At 43.0% G+C, this 13,380-nt stretch overlaps 1 protein-coding gene across 1 annotated transcript; it reads right to left on the minus strand.

Moving 5' to 3' along the window:
- Positions 1–6,236: 6,236 nt before the first annotated feature.
- Positions 6,237–6,875, minus strand: LOC138873648 (uncharacterized). The gene is made up of 2 exons (XM_070152124.1): positions 6,731–6,875; positions 6,237–6,640 (listed from the first exon to the last, which is right to left on the minus strand). Exons 1-2 carry the CDS (start codon positions 6,873–6,875, stop codon positions 6,237–6,239), a joined length of 549 nt encoding a protein of 182 aa, XP_070008225.1.
- Positions 6,876–13,380: the final 6,505 nt, after the last annotated feature.

Raw genomic sequence — 13,380 nt, forward strand, 5'->3', positions numbered from 1 at the left:
TGGAATTCAGACCGTAATCGGAGCGGTGTGAAGACGGTCTCGGAATGGAATTCCGACGGTTCCGTTAGCTGCGTTGGGTGATTTCGGGCATAGGGGCGCGTTTGAATTATGTTTTGGAAGTCCGTAGCTAATTTAGGTTTGAAATGCCGAGAGTTAAATTTTTGAGGTTTCCGGTTCGATAGTGAGATTTTGATCTAAGAGTCGGAATGAAATTCTGGAGTTTGGAGTAGCTCTGTAGTGTTGAATGTGACGTATGTGCAAAATTTCAAGTCATTCGGACGAGGTTTGATAGACTTTTTGACCGAAAGCGTAATTTGAGAGTTCTTGAAGTTTTTAGGCTTGATCCTGTGTTAATTGGGTGATTCCATCTTGTTTTAGGTGTTTTAAGGATTGGTACAAGTTTGAATAGTGGTATATGACTTGTTCGTATTTTTGGATGAGGTCTCGGGAGCCTCTGGGTGATTTCGGAAGGCTGTCGGATGAATATGGAGTTTGTTTGAGCAGCTCCCGCTGCTGGTCTTCTATCATAACCGTACCTGTGGATTGGGGACCGCAGGTGCGGAGATGTAGAAACCGCTATGGCATCGCAGAAGAGGAAAAGGGGAGGACTAGCAGAGACCGCAGCGGACGCTTCATCGCAGAAGCACGTCCCCAGAATAGGACTCTTTGTCATGACTCCAGTTCGCCCTCCGTGAATTATCGTGAAGGCACCTAGTCTCTACGACTAGGTAAGCCTAAATTGCAGAAGAACAAACCAAATTCGCGGAAGTAAAAGAATTTAAAGCAGAAATAAGGTAATAAACAGCGTTTAAAAGTGTCGCTCGGCATACACAGTATTTAACTCTCAAAACCAATATATAAATCCAAGACCTGGAAACCACGAATCATAAGCTAAGAAATACTACATAGCTCTAATTCTAGAATGTCTAACAAGAACAGAAATTACAAAAGGGATAATACTGAAAAGCAATAATAGAAAGGTACTCCTCGGTCTGCGGACGCGGTAGATATACCTCGAAGTTGCTAGAGCATTCGCCTCGCCTCAAAGGTGATAGGACTGAGTCGAAGTACCTAGATCTGCACATGAAAAACATGCGCAGAAAAAACATGAGTACACCACAGCGGTACTTAGTGAATGCCAAGCCTAACCTCGATTGAGTAGTAACGAGGAAGGTCAGGGCCCCACTGAGGTTAAATAAAAGATAAAACTCAACAGTGTAGAACAAAGCAATATAAATAAGTACAACAGTAAAAGTAACACAGGATTTAAAGAACATCAACAACTATACAGAGGCAAGGTAAACACAAAAGGAAGTACAGCTCAACACCAACAATAACAATCAGGGATCTTCCAAGATATCATCCTGTAGTCCCAAATATACATATCCAATAAGTCTTCCGGGATACCGTCCCGTAGTCCAGCACATAGTGCGCGGGGATCTACCGGAATCTCGTTCCGTAGTCCCAAACATAAATACCTAGTATTGGGGGAATATACCGAGTGCATTCCCATAGTTCAGTATAACTATGCAGGAGGACCTACCGGAATCTCACATCCATAGTCCCAAATGTAAACAGACAAGGGGGGAGCTACCGAAATCCCACATTCGTAGTCCCAATGTAAATACATAGCAGCAACAGAAGAAAATACTCAGAAATGTCAAACTTCATATTAAGGCAAAACAAATAGTCTAGCCTAGCATGCTGCACAGAACTCAGGTAAAGCAGTTGAACAAATAAGGCAATTGAATCACTTGGACATGCTTTCCTACGCTAACAACAGGCTTAATAGTGCAAGTGATAAACAAGAAAAGATATCATACTAGTAATTACTTAATGAAAATCAGATTTCCAATAATTAGCACAAGTACGCACTCGTCACCTCACGTATAAGGCATTTCAATTATAAAATATATCAAATCCTAAAGGGAAGGTCCTCCACACAAGGTTAGGCAAGCCACTTACCTCGAACCAACTCAAAATCAACCTGAAACCACATCTTTGCCACGAGTACTCAACTCCAAATGGCCCAAATCTATTCAATTCAATTGCATATTGTAAATAACACTTCAAGTAATTGATTCTAAAATTAAATTCTAATCTAATACGTGAAATTAGGTAAAATGACCAAACCGCCCCTCGGGCCCACGTCTCGGAATCAGGTAAAATTTATATTTCTAGAATCCTCACACTCTCACGAGTTTATTTATATCAAAATTATCCCAATCCGACATGAAAATCGTGATCCAAATTCAATTTTTAGGCCTAAGAACCTTTTCAAACTTTTGTTCAATTTTTCCGCCCCAAATTCGAATTTAAGCATAGATTCGTGGAAAACAATCAAAAACGAGTAAGAATCATTTACCCAAAACACCCAGGTGAAAATCTCTCTCAAAATCGCCTATCCCAAGATCCCAAATCAATTTTTTCAACTTTTGAAACTAAACCCTCAAAATTTCATATTTATGTCCAGTTGTTTCCGCATCTGCGAGCACTTCATCGCATCTGTGACTTTCAATTAAAGGCCCATTTCTGCATCTGCGGTTACTCATCCGCAGGTGCGGTACCGCTTTTGCGGTAAATTACCCGCATCTACGGAACCTTATGATCCTCCCTAAATTCACATATGCGCTTGCTCCGCACCTGCGGTACCCAAATCGCACGTGCAGTTATGACTGAAAACCAGCAGCTTCAGCTGCTTCAAACCATTCCAAAACCTCCCATCAACCATCCGAAATCATCCTGAGGCCCTCGGGATCTCAACTAAACTTACCAACATATTCTATAACCTCATTCAAACTTGTTATAACCTCCGGAACACTCAAAACAACATCAAAACACCAAATTCACATCGGATTAAAGCATAAGAATTCCAAAAATCTTCTAAATTATGCTTTTTATCAAAAACCCAACCACACCATATCCGAATGACTTGAAATTTTACACACACATCCCAAATGACACAACGGAGCTACTACAACTCTTGAAATTCCATTTGGACCCTCGAATCAAAATCTCACTATCGAACCGGAACTTCAAAAATTCAACTTTTCGACACTTCAAGCCTAAATTAGCTATGGACCTCCAAAACACAATCCGAACATGCCCCTGAGCCCGAAATCACCCAACAGAGCTAACAGAACAATAAGATTTCCATTCCGAGGTCGTCTTTACACTATTCCAACTACGGTCAACTTTCCAACACTTAAGCTCCCATTTAGGGACTAAGTGTCCAAAAACTCTCCGAAACTAAAACCCGAACATCCTGGCAAATCAAAATAGCAGAAATAAACACGGGAAAAATAGTTAATAGGGTATCGGGGCGTTAATTCTTAAGACGTCTGGCCGGGTCGTCACATCCTCCTACACTTAAACATTCGTTCGTCCTCAAACGAGCATAAAGACATACCTGAAGTAGTGAAAAGATGAGGGTAGCGGCTGCGCATATCCTACTCAGTCTCCCAAGTCGCCTCAACTTTCTAACCTGCTTGTCCCATATTTCCACTGGCTCCTCAACATTGGATAGATCCTTGTCCAACTGGACTGAACTGAAGTCCAATACGTGCGATGGATCATCGTGATACCTCCAAATCATCGAAACATGAAATACCGGATAAACTCCTGCCAAGTTGGGAGGTAAGGCAAGCTCATAAGCAACGTCCCCAACACGCATCAATATCTCAAAAGGGCCAATAAACCTCGGACTCAACTTCCCTTTCTTCCCAAATCTCATAATGCCCTTCATAGGCGAAACCCGAAGCAGAACCCGCTATCCAACCATATAGGAAACATCACGAACCTTCTCGTCTGCATAGCTCTTCTGTCTGGACTAGGCTATACGGAGTCTATCCTGAATCACCTTAACCTTCTCCAAAGTATCCTGAACTAAGTCTGCGCCCAATAATCTAGCCTCACCCGGCTCAAACCAACCCACCGGATATCTACACCGCCTACCATGTAATGCCTCATACGGCGTTATCTGAATGTTGGACTGATAACTATTGTTGTATCTAAACTCTGCCAATAGCAAGAACTGATCCCAAGACTAACCGAGTACCCAACTCATGTTGAACGGCCCTCTAGAACCATGATGTGAACTGAGTACCTCTATCCAAAATGATGGAAACTAGAATACCATGCAGACGAACAATCTCCTAGATATAGATCTCCGCCAACTACTCCGAAGAATAAGTAGTACACACAGGAATAAAGTGAGCGGACTTGGTCAGCCGATCCACAATCACCCAAATAGCATCGAACTTTCTCAAAGTCCGCGGGAGCCCAACTACAAAGTCCATGGTGATCCGCTCCCACTTCCACTCCGGAATCTCTATCTGCTGAAGCAACCCATTCGGTCTCTGGTGCTTATACTTCACCTACTGACAGTTGAGGCACCGAGCTACAAACCTAACTATATCTTTCTTCATATGCCTCCACCAATAGTGCTGCCTCAAATTCTGGTACATCTTCGCGGCACCTGGATGAATGGAATACCGCGAACTGTGGACCTCCTCTAGAATGAACTCCCGAAGCCCATCAACATTGGGTGCACAGACCCGACCCTGCATCCTCAATGCTCCGTCCTCGCCAATGGTCACATCTCTGGCATCACCATGATGAATCTTGTCCTTGAGGACAAACAAATGAGGGTCATCATACTGACGCTCCCTGATACGATCAAATAAGGAAGATCGAGAAACCTTGCAAGTTAGAACCTGACTAGGCTCCGAAAGATCCAATCTTACAAACTGGCTGGCTAAGGCCTGAATATCCATCGCCATAGGCCTCTGTGATGCTGGTAGATAAGCCAAACTCCCTAAAATCTCTGCCTGGCGACTCAAAGCATCGGCCACCACATTGGCCTTGCCCGAGTGATACAAAATAGTGATATCATAGTCGTTCAACAACTCTAACCACCTCCTCTGGCACAAATTTAGATCCTTTTGCTTGAACAGGTGTTGCAAGCTTCGATGGTCAGTATAAATCTCACAAGGCACACCGTATAAATAATGGCGCCAAATGTTCAGGGCGTGAACAATGGCAGCTAACTCAAGGTCGTGAACTGGATAATTCTTCTCATGTACCTTCAACTGTCTGGACGCGTAGGCAATCACCCTACCGTCTTGCATCAACACCACTCCGAGGCTAATCCTCGAGGCATCACAATAGACAGTGTAAGATCCCAAACTTGTAGGCAATATCAAAATTGGGGCTATAGTCAGAGCTATCTTGAGCTTCTGAAAGCTCGCCTTACACTTTTCCATCCACTAGAACGGAGCACCCTTATGTGTCAGTCTGGTCATAGGGGCTGCAATCGATGAAAACCCCTCCACAAAATGATGGTAGTAACCTGCCAAACCAAGAAAACTGCGGATCTCTGTAGCTGAGGATGGTCTGGGCCAACTCTGCACTACCTCTACTTTCTTTGGATCCACCTGAATACCCTCACTCGATACCACATGGCCTACGAATGCCACAGAATCCAATCAAAACTCACATTTTGAGAACTTTGCCTATAACATCTTTTCCCTTAGAGTCTGAAGCACTGTCCTCAGGTGCTGCTCATGATCTTCCCGACTCTGGGAATACACCAGAATGTCATCAATAAAGACAATGATAAAAGATTCAAGATATGGCCGGAATACGCTATGCATCAAATGCATAAAGGCTGCTGGGGCATTGGTAAGCCTAAATGACATAACAAGGAACTCGTAATGACCATACTAAGTCCTGAAAGCAGTCTTCGGGATATCTAGATCCCAAATCTTCAACTGATGGTAACCTGAGCACAAGTCAATCTTAGAAAACACCCGTGCGCCCTGGAGCTGGTCAAATAGATCATCAATACGAGGAAAAGGATAACAAATCTTCACTATAACCTTGTTCAACTGGCGATAATCAATACACATATGCAAAGAACCATCCTTTTTTTTCACAAACAAGACAGGAGAAACACTAGGTCGAATAAAGCCATTATCAAGCAATTTTTGTAACTGATCCTTCAACTCCTTCAACTCAGGAGGAGCCATACAATACAGAGGAATAGAAATGGGCTGAGTACCCAACAACAAATAAATGCCAAAATCAATATCCCTATCAGGCGGCATGCCTAGAAGATCAGTTGGAAACACATCAAAAAAGTCCCGTACTACTGGAACTGAATCAACTGAAGGGGTATCAATGCTGACATCTCTCACATAGGCTAGATACGTGTCACACCCCTTCTGAACCATACACTAAGCTTCAAATAAAGAAATAACTCTACTAGGAGTGTGATCTAAAGCACTCCTCCACTCAACACGCGGCACAACTGGCATAGCCAGCTTCACAGTCTTGGCATGACAATCAAGGATAGCATAATGGGGCGACAACCAGTCCATGCCCAAGGCAATATCAAAGTCTACCATACTGAGCAACAATAAATCGACTCTGGTCTCAAAACCACTAAGAGCAACCAAACACGACCTATAAATGCGATCCACAATAAGAGAATCTCCCATACGAGTAGAAACATAAACAAGGGAACTCAAAGTATCCCGAGAAACACACAAATGCGGAGCAAAATAATAAGACACATAAGAATAAGTGGATCCTGTATTGAATAGAACCGATGCATCTCTGTGACAAACCAATGTAATACCTATGATGACAGAATCAGAAGCAACAACCTTGGTATTGGCAGGAAGGGCATAGTATCTGGCCTAGCCTTCCCCTCTAGGGCGACCTCTACCTCTCCGACCTCCACCTCTAGCTGGATGAGTAGGTGAGGTAGCAACTAGAGCTGTAATCATAGCCTGAGAACTCCGCGGGGCACGCTGTGGCTGAGAAGTCTGTAGAGGTGCACCCTTCCCAAGTCTGGTGCAATCCCTCACCATGTGGCGTGTGTCACAACACTCAAAACAAGCTTTAGGAGGATGTGGTGGCTATGACTGGCTCGGGCCGGGTCTACTGGACTGACCTCTAAAAGCAACCCGCGCAGGAGGCGCGCTAGAAACTGGAGGTGCATAATAAGGCTCCTAAGGCCTAGGAGGAGTTGGAATACCACTAGTTGCTGGAAGAGCTGAATGAACAGAGCAACTCATATAACCCCTACCATGACGACCTAAAGCTGGGGCAGGGGCACCATAATAATGGCCCGACTCTCGAGACCTCTTGGTCTCCCTCTCCTCTCTCTCTCTCCCTCCCTGCATCCCTCAATCCTCCTAGCAATGCTCACCACTTGCTGATAAGGAATATCCATCTCAAATGCACGGGCCATGCTAGACCTGATGCTGGGAATGAAACCCTCAATAAACTAGAGAACCCTCTCGCGAACAGTAGAAACCAAGGCCGGTGCATGTCTGGGCAAGCTAGTATAACAGACAGCATACTTTGAGACAGTCATAGCACCCTGGTGCAAATGCTCAAACTCGGTGCACCATGCATCTCTGAGTCTCTGAGGAACACAATCTCTTAGAAATAGATCTGAAAACTAGGTCCAAGTCAGCGAAGCAGCCTCGTCCGAACTGCCTAACTCATAGGTGAGCCACTACTTATAGGTGGCTCCTCAAAGATGGAAAGTAGTGAATGAAACCCCGCTCGATCTAGATATACCCATGGTACGGAAAATACGGTAGCACTACTTTAAAAATCCCAAGGCATCCTCTAATGCTAATCCACTGAATACAGGAGGATCATACTTCTTGAACCTCTCAAGTCTCCGCTGCTCATCCTCTGAAGCTGCTACCCTATCCTCGGGATAGCCTAGGGCTATAGGCTGCACATGAATAACCTCCAGGACCTGATCAACATGCACTCATTGCTCAGAAGTGCAGGCAGCGAGAGTCTATGCTCCCCCCCCAGCCTGGGATGTAGTTGCAGCAAGGGGAGGCAACCCTGCTTGAGCCAAAGTGGTGTACATGCTCATGAACTGTGCCAGAGTCTCCTGAAGCGTTGGCGTGGTAGTAGCAGTAGGCGTGTCAGGTGCGTGGACTCCGATTGGCACTGCTGGTGGCTCCTCGGTGGTAGCTCGTGCAAGTGTGCTGGCTGCACCGCATGTGCGTCCTCGACCTCCACCCCGGCCCCGGCCTCTAACGGCTGCAGTAGGGGGCGCGGGTGCCTGATCGTCTCGGGTAGCACATGTCCTTACCATCTCTGAGGGAATAGAAGGCAGAAGTTTAGAATTGTGATGTCAAAATCTCGCACGAAGGAAATCAAATGAAATCAAATTTTCCTAATAGTTACATAACCTCTCGTAGATAAGTACAAACGTCTCCGTAACGATCAGCGAGAATCTAATAAACCAGCTTGTGATTCATGACTCCTATGAATCTAGAACTCTGATACCAACTTGTCACGACCCCAGTTCACCCTCCTTGACCCATCACGATGCCACCTACTCTCTACAACTAAATAAGCCTAAATTGCGGAAGAAAACACCAAATTTGCGGAAGTAAAACAATTTAAAGTAGAAATAAGGTAATAAACAACATTTAAAAGTGCCGCTCGGCATACACAGTATTTAACTCACAAAACCAATACATAAATCCAAGACCCGAAAACCCATGAATCACAAGCTAATAAATCCTACATAGCTCTAACTCTAGAATGTCTAACAAGAATAGAAAATACAGAAGGGCTAATACTAAAAAGCAAGAATAGAAAGGGACTCCTCGGTCTGCAAATGCGGCAGATATACCTCAAAGTCGCTAGAGCAGTCGCCTCGCCTCAAAGGTGATAGGACTGAGTCAAAGTACCTGGATCTGCACAAGAAAAATATGCGCAAAAAGGGCATGAGTACTCCACAGTGGTACTCAGTAAGTGCAAAGCTTAACCTCGATTGAGTAGTGACGAGAAAGGTCAAGGCCCTACTGAGGTTAAATAAAAGATAAAGTTCAACAGTGTAGAATAGAGCAGTATAAATAAGTACGGCAGTAAAAGTAACACAGGATATAAAGAATAGCAACAACTTTACAAAGGCAAGGTAAACACAGAAGGAAGTGCAGCTCAACACCAATAATAACAATCGAGGATCTTTCAGGATACCGTCCTATAGTCCCAAATATATATATCCAACAATTCTTCCGGTATACCGTCCCGTAGTCCAGTGCACAGTGCGCGGGGATCTACCGGAATCTTGTTCCGTAGTCCCAAATATAAATACCTAGTACTGGGAGAATCTACCGGGTGCATTCCCGTAGTTTAATATAAGTGTGCAGGGGGATCTACCGGAATCTCACATCTGTAGTTGCAAATGTAAATAGACAAGGGGGGAGCTACCGAAATCCCATATCCGCAGTCTCAATGTAAATACACAACAGAAACACGAGAAAATACTCAGAAATGTCAAACTTCATATTAAGACAAAACAAATAGTCTAGCCTAGCATGTTGCATAGAATTCAGGTAAAGCAGTTGAACAAATAAGGCAATTGAATCACTTAGACATGTTTTCCTAAGCTAACAACAGGCTTAATAGTGCAAGTAATAAACAGGAAAAGACAAAATACTAGTAATTACTTAATGAAAATTGGATTTCCAACACTTAGCACAAGTACACACTCGTGACCTCACATATAAGACATTTCAATTATAAAATATATCAAATCCTAAGGGGAAGGTCCCCCACACAAGGTTAGTCAAGCCACTTACCTCGAACCAGCTCAAAATCAACTCGAAACCACATCTTTGCCACGAGTACTCGACTCCAAATGGCCCAAATCTATTCAATTCAATTGCATATTATAAATAACACTTCAAGTAACTGATTCTCAAATTAAATTCTAAGCTAATACGTGAAATTACATAAAATGACCAAAATGCCCCTCGGGCCCACGTCTCGGAATCGGGTAAAATTTACATTTCTAGAATCCTCACATACTTACGAGTTAATTTATATCAAAATTATCCCACTCCGACATCAAAATCATGACCCAAATTCAATAGTTAGGTCTAAGAACCTTTTCCAACTTTTCTTCAAAATTTTCACCCCAAATTCGAATTTAAAGGCTGAATTTAAGCATAGATTCATGGAAAACAATAAAAAACGAGTAATAATCACTTACCCAAAACACCCAGGTGAAAATCCCTTTCAAAATCGCCTATCCCGAGCTCCCAAATCAATTTTTCCAACTTTTGAAACTAAACCCTCGAAATTTAATATTTTTGCCTAGCTGTTTCCGCATCTTCGGTCCTGGGACCGCTTTTGCAAGGACTTCGTTGCATCTGTGACTTTCAGTTAAAGACCCTTTTCCGCATCTGTGGTTACTCATCCGCAGGTGCTATACCGCTTCTGCGGTAAATTACCCGCATCTGCAGAACCTGCTGATCCTCCCTAAATCTACATCTGCGCTTGGTCCGCCGCTTCAGCGGCTCCGCACCTGCGGGACCCTAACCGCAGGTGCGGTTATGGCAGAAAACCAGTAGCTTCAACTGCTTTAAACCTTTCCAAAACCTCCCGTCAAGCATCCGAAATCATCCCGAGGCCCTTGGGATCTCAACCAAACATACCAACATATCCTATAACCTCATTCAAATTTGTTCCAACCATCAGAATGCTCAGAACAACATCAAAACACCAAATTCGCATCGGATTCAAGCTTAAGAATTCCAAAATCTTCTAAATTATGCTTTTGATAAAAAACCCAACCAAACCACATCTGAATAACCTGAAACTTTGCACACACATCCCAAACTATTGCAACACTCGGAATTCCATTCTGACCCTCAGATCAAAATCTCACTATCGAACTGGAAACTTCAAAAATTCAACTTTTCGGCACTTTAAGCCTAAATTAGCTACGGACCTCCAAAACACAATCCAAACGTGCCCCTAAGCTCGAAATCACCCAACGGAGCTAACGGAACCATCAGATTTCCACTCCGAGGCCGTCTTCACATTGTTCCAACTACAGTCAACTTTCCAACACTTGAGCTCGCATTTAGTGACTAAGTGTCCAAAAACTCTCCGAAAATGAAAACCGAACATCCCAACAAATCAAAATAGCAAAAATAAACATGGGGAAAACAGTTAATAGGGGATCGGGGTATTAATTCTTAAGACGACCGGCCGGATCGTCACACTCTTTGTCTGCAGATGCAGAAACAGCCGCAGAAGCAAAATCCCTTCTCCCACTGTGAGACCGCAGGTGCGGCTTATCTGGTCGCAGATGCGAAAATGCTGGACATAATGTTTTAAGTTCTAAAAATGGGACTTCATTCTATTTTCCATTTTTACCAATTTGGAGCTCGGGGAGAGGCGATTTTTGGGAGATTTTCAGAGAAAATAACGGGGTAAGTGTTCTTAAGTTAATTTTGGTTAGATTACCCGAATCTATCACTAGTTTTGGCATTAAATCTGTGAATTTAGTTGGAAAAGTTTGAAAACCCTCTAGGATAGATTTGAGGATATGAGGGTCGAAATATTATGGGATTTGGATAATTTTTATATGCATGAATTCATGAGAGTATGAGGATTCTAAAAATGTAAATATTACCCGATTCCAAGACGTTGGCTCGAGCGGCATTTTTGTCATTTTACCTAATTTCGCATATTATCTTAGAATTTATTAGTTTAATTAGTTACTTAAAGTGTTATTTACAATATGCAATTTAATTGAATAGATTTGGGCCATTTGGAGTCGAGTACTGGGAAGAACGTGGTTTCAGGTTGATTTTGAGCCGGTTCGAGGTAAGTGGCTTGCCTAACCTTGTGTGAGGGACTTCCCCTTAGGATTTAATATTGTTGATACTTGAAATGCCTTTTACGTGAGGTGACGAGTGCGTACTTGTGCTAATTATTGAAAATACGATTTTAACTAAGTAATTATAATTGTGTTTCTTCTCCTCTTTATAGTACTTGCAATTTAAACATGTTGTTAGCTTAGGGAAGCATGCCTAAGTGACTTAATTGCTTTATTTTCTCAAATAGCCTTATTTGGATTATGTGCATCATGCTAGGTTAGAATTACCTATTTTACCTTGGTATGAAATTTGAATTAAATTGAGTATTCTTCGTGTTGCTGCTGTGTATTTACTTTGGGACTATGGGACGGTATCCCGGGAGATCCCCCTGTTTGTTTACTTTGGGACTACGGATTTGTATTCTAGGAGATCCCCCTACACTTTTATATTGGAACTACGGGACTGCACCCGATAGATTCCCCTAGTATTAGGTATTTACATTTGGGACTACGGATCGGGATTCCGTTTATATTCCTACGCACTATGAGTTGGACTACGGGACTGTATCCCGGGGGATCCAATGGATATATATATTTGGACTACAGGACGGTATCCCGGGAAATCCACTAGATATATACATTTGGACTACGAGACGATATCCCAGGAGATCCATTGGATATTTATATTTGGGACTAAAGGATGGTATCCTGGGAGATCCCCAGTTGTTATCTCTGTGTTGAACTATATTCCTTTCCGTGATTTATTTGGTCTCTATTATACTTGTAGTTATTCTTTCTATCTTATATACTTTTACTATTACACTTAGTTATGTTGTCTTATCCAATATTGTTATACCTTGTATTTCATGTAAGCTGAATAGGGCCCCGACTTTCCTCGTCACCCCCCCCCGAGGTTAGGCTTGGCACTTACTGAGTACCGATGTGGTGTACTCATGCCCTTTCTGCGCATGTTTTTCATGTGCAGATCCAGGTACTTCGACTCAGTCCTACCACCTTTGAGGCAAAGCGACCTTTTCTAGAGACGAGGTATATCTGCCGCGTCCGTAGACCAAGGAGTCCCTTTTGTATTCTCTCTTTAAGGATTAGCCTTTCCGTATTTTTCTTTTGTTAGACATTTTGGAGTTAGATACTTGTAGACATTTAAAAGTTTGTGATTTTATGAGATTCTAGGTTTTGGGAAATGTTGTTAGTTTTGAGAGTTGTATTGTATATGCTGAGTGGCATCTTAAATACAATTTCATTTTGTTATTTCGATTTCGAATTATTTTTCCGCATTTTGTTTATTTTTGCATTTGTTAGGCTTACCTAGTCGTAGAGACTAGGTGCCGTCACGATAGTTCACGGAGGGCGAACTGGGTTCGTGACAAGATGGTATCAGAGCTTTAGGTTCATAGGAGTCATGAATCACAAGCCAGTTTATTAGAGTCTCGCAGATCAGTATGGAGATGTCTGTACTTATCTGCGAGAGGCTATGTAACTGTTAGGAAAATTCCACTTCATTTGATTTCCTTGTCGTGCGAGATTTTGATATCATAATTCTAAACTTCTGTTTTTTGTTCTCTCATAGATGGTGAGGACACGTGCTACCCCAGATAATTAGGCAACCGTGGCCCCTACTATAGCCGTCAAAGGACGAGGGCAGGGTAGAGGCCGAGAACATGCACGCGGTGCAGCCAGAGCACCCGCGCGAGCTGCTACCG

This window comes from Nicotiana sylvestris, chromosome 7 (genome assembly GCF_000393655.2).
Source record: "Nicotiana sylvestris chromosome 7, ASM39365v2, whole genome shotgun sequence".
Taxonomy (NCBI): domain Eukaryota; kingdom Viridiplantae; phylum Streptophyta; class Magnoliopsida; order Solanales; family Solanaceae; genus Nicotiana; species Nicotiana sylvestris.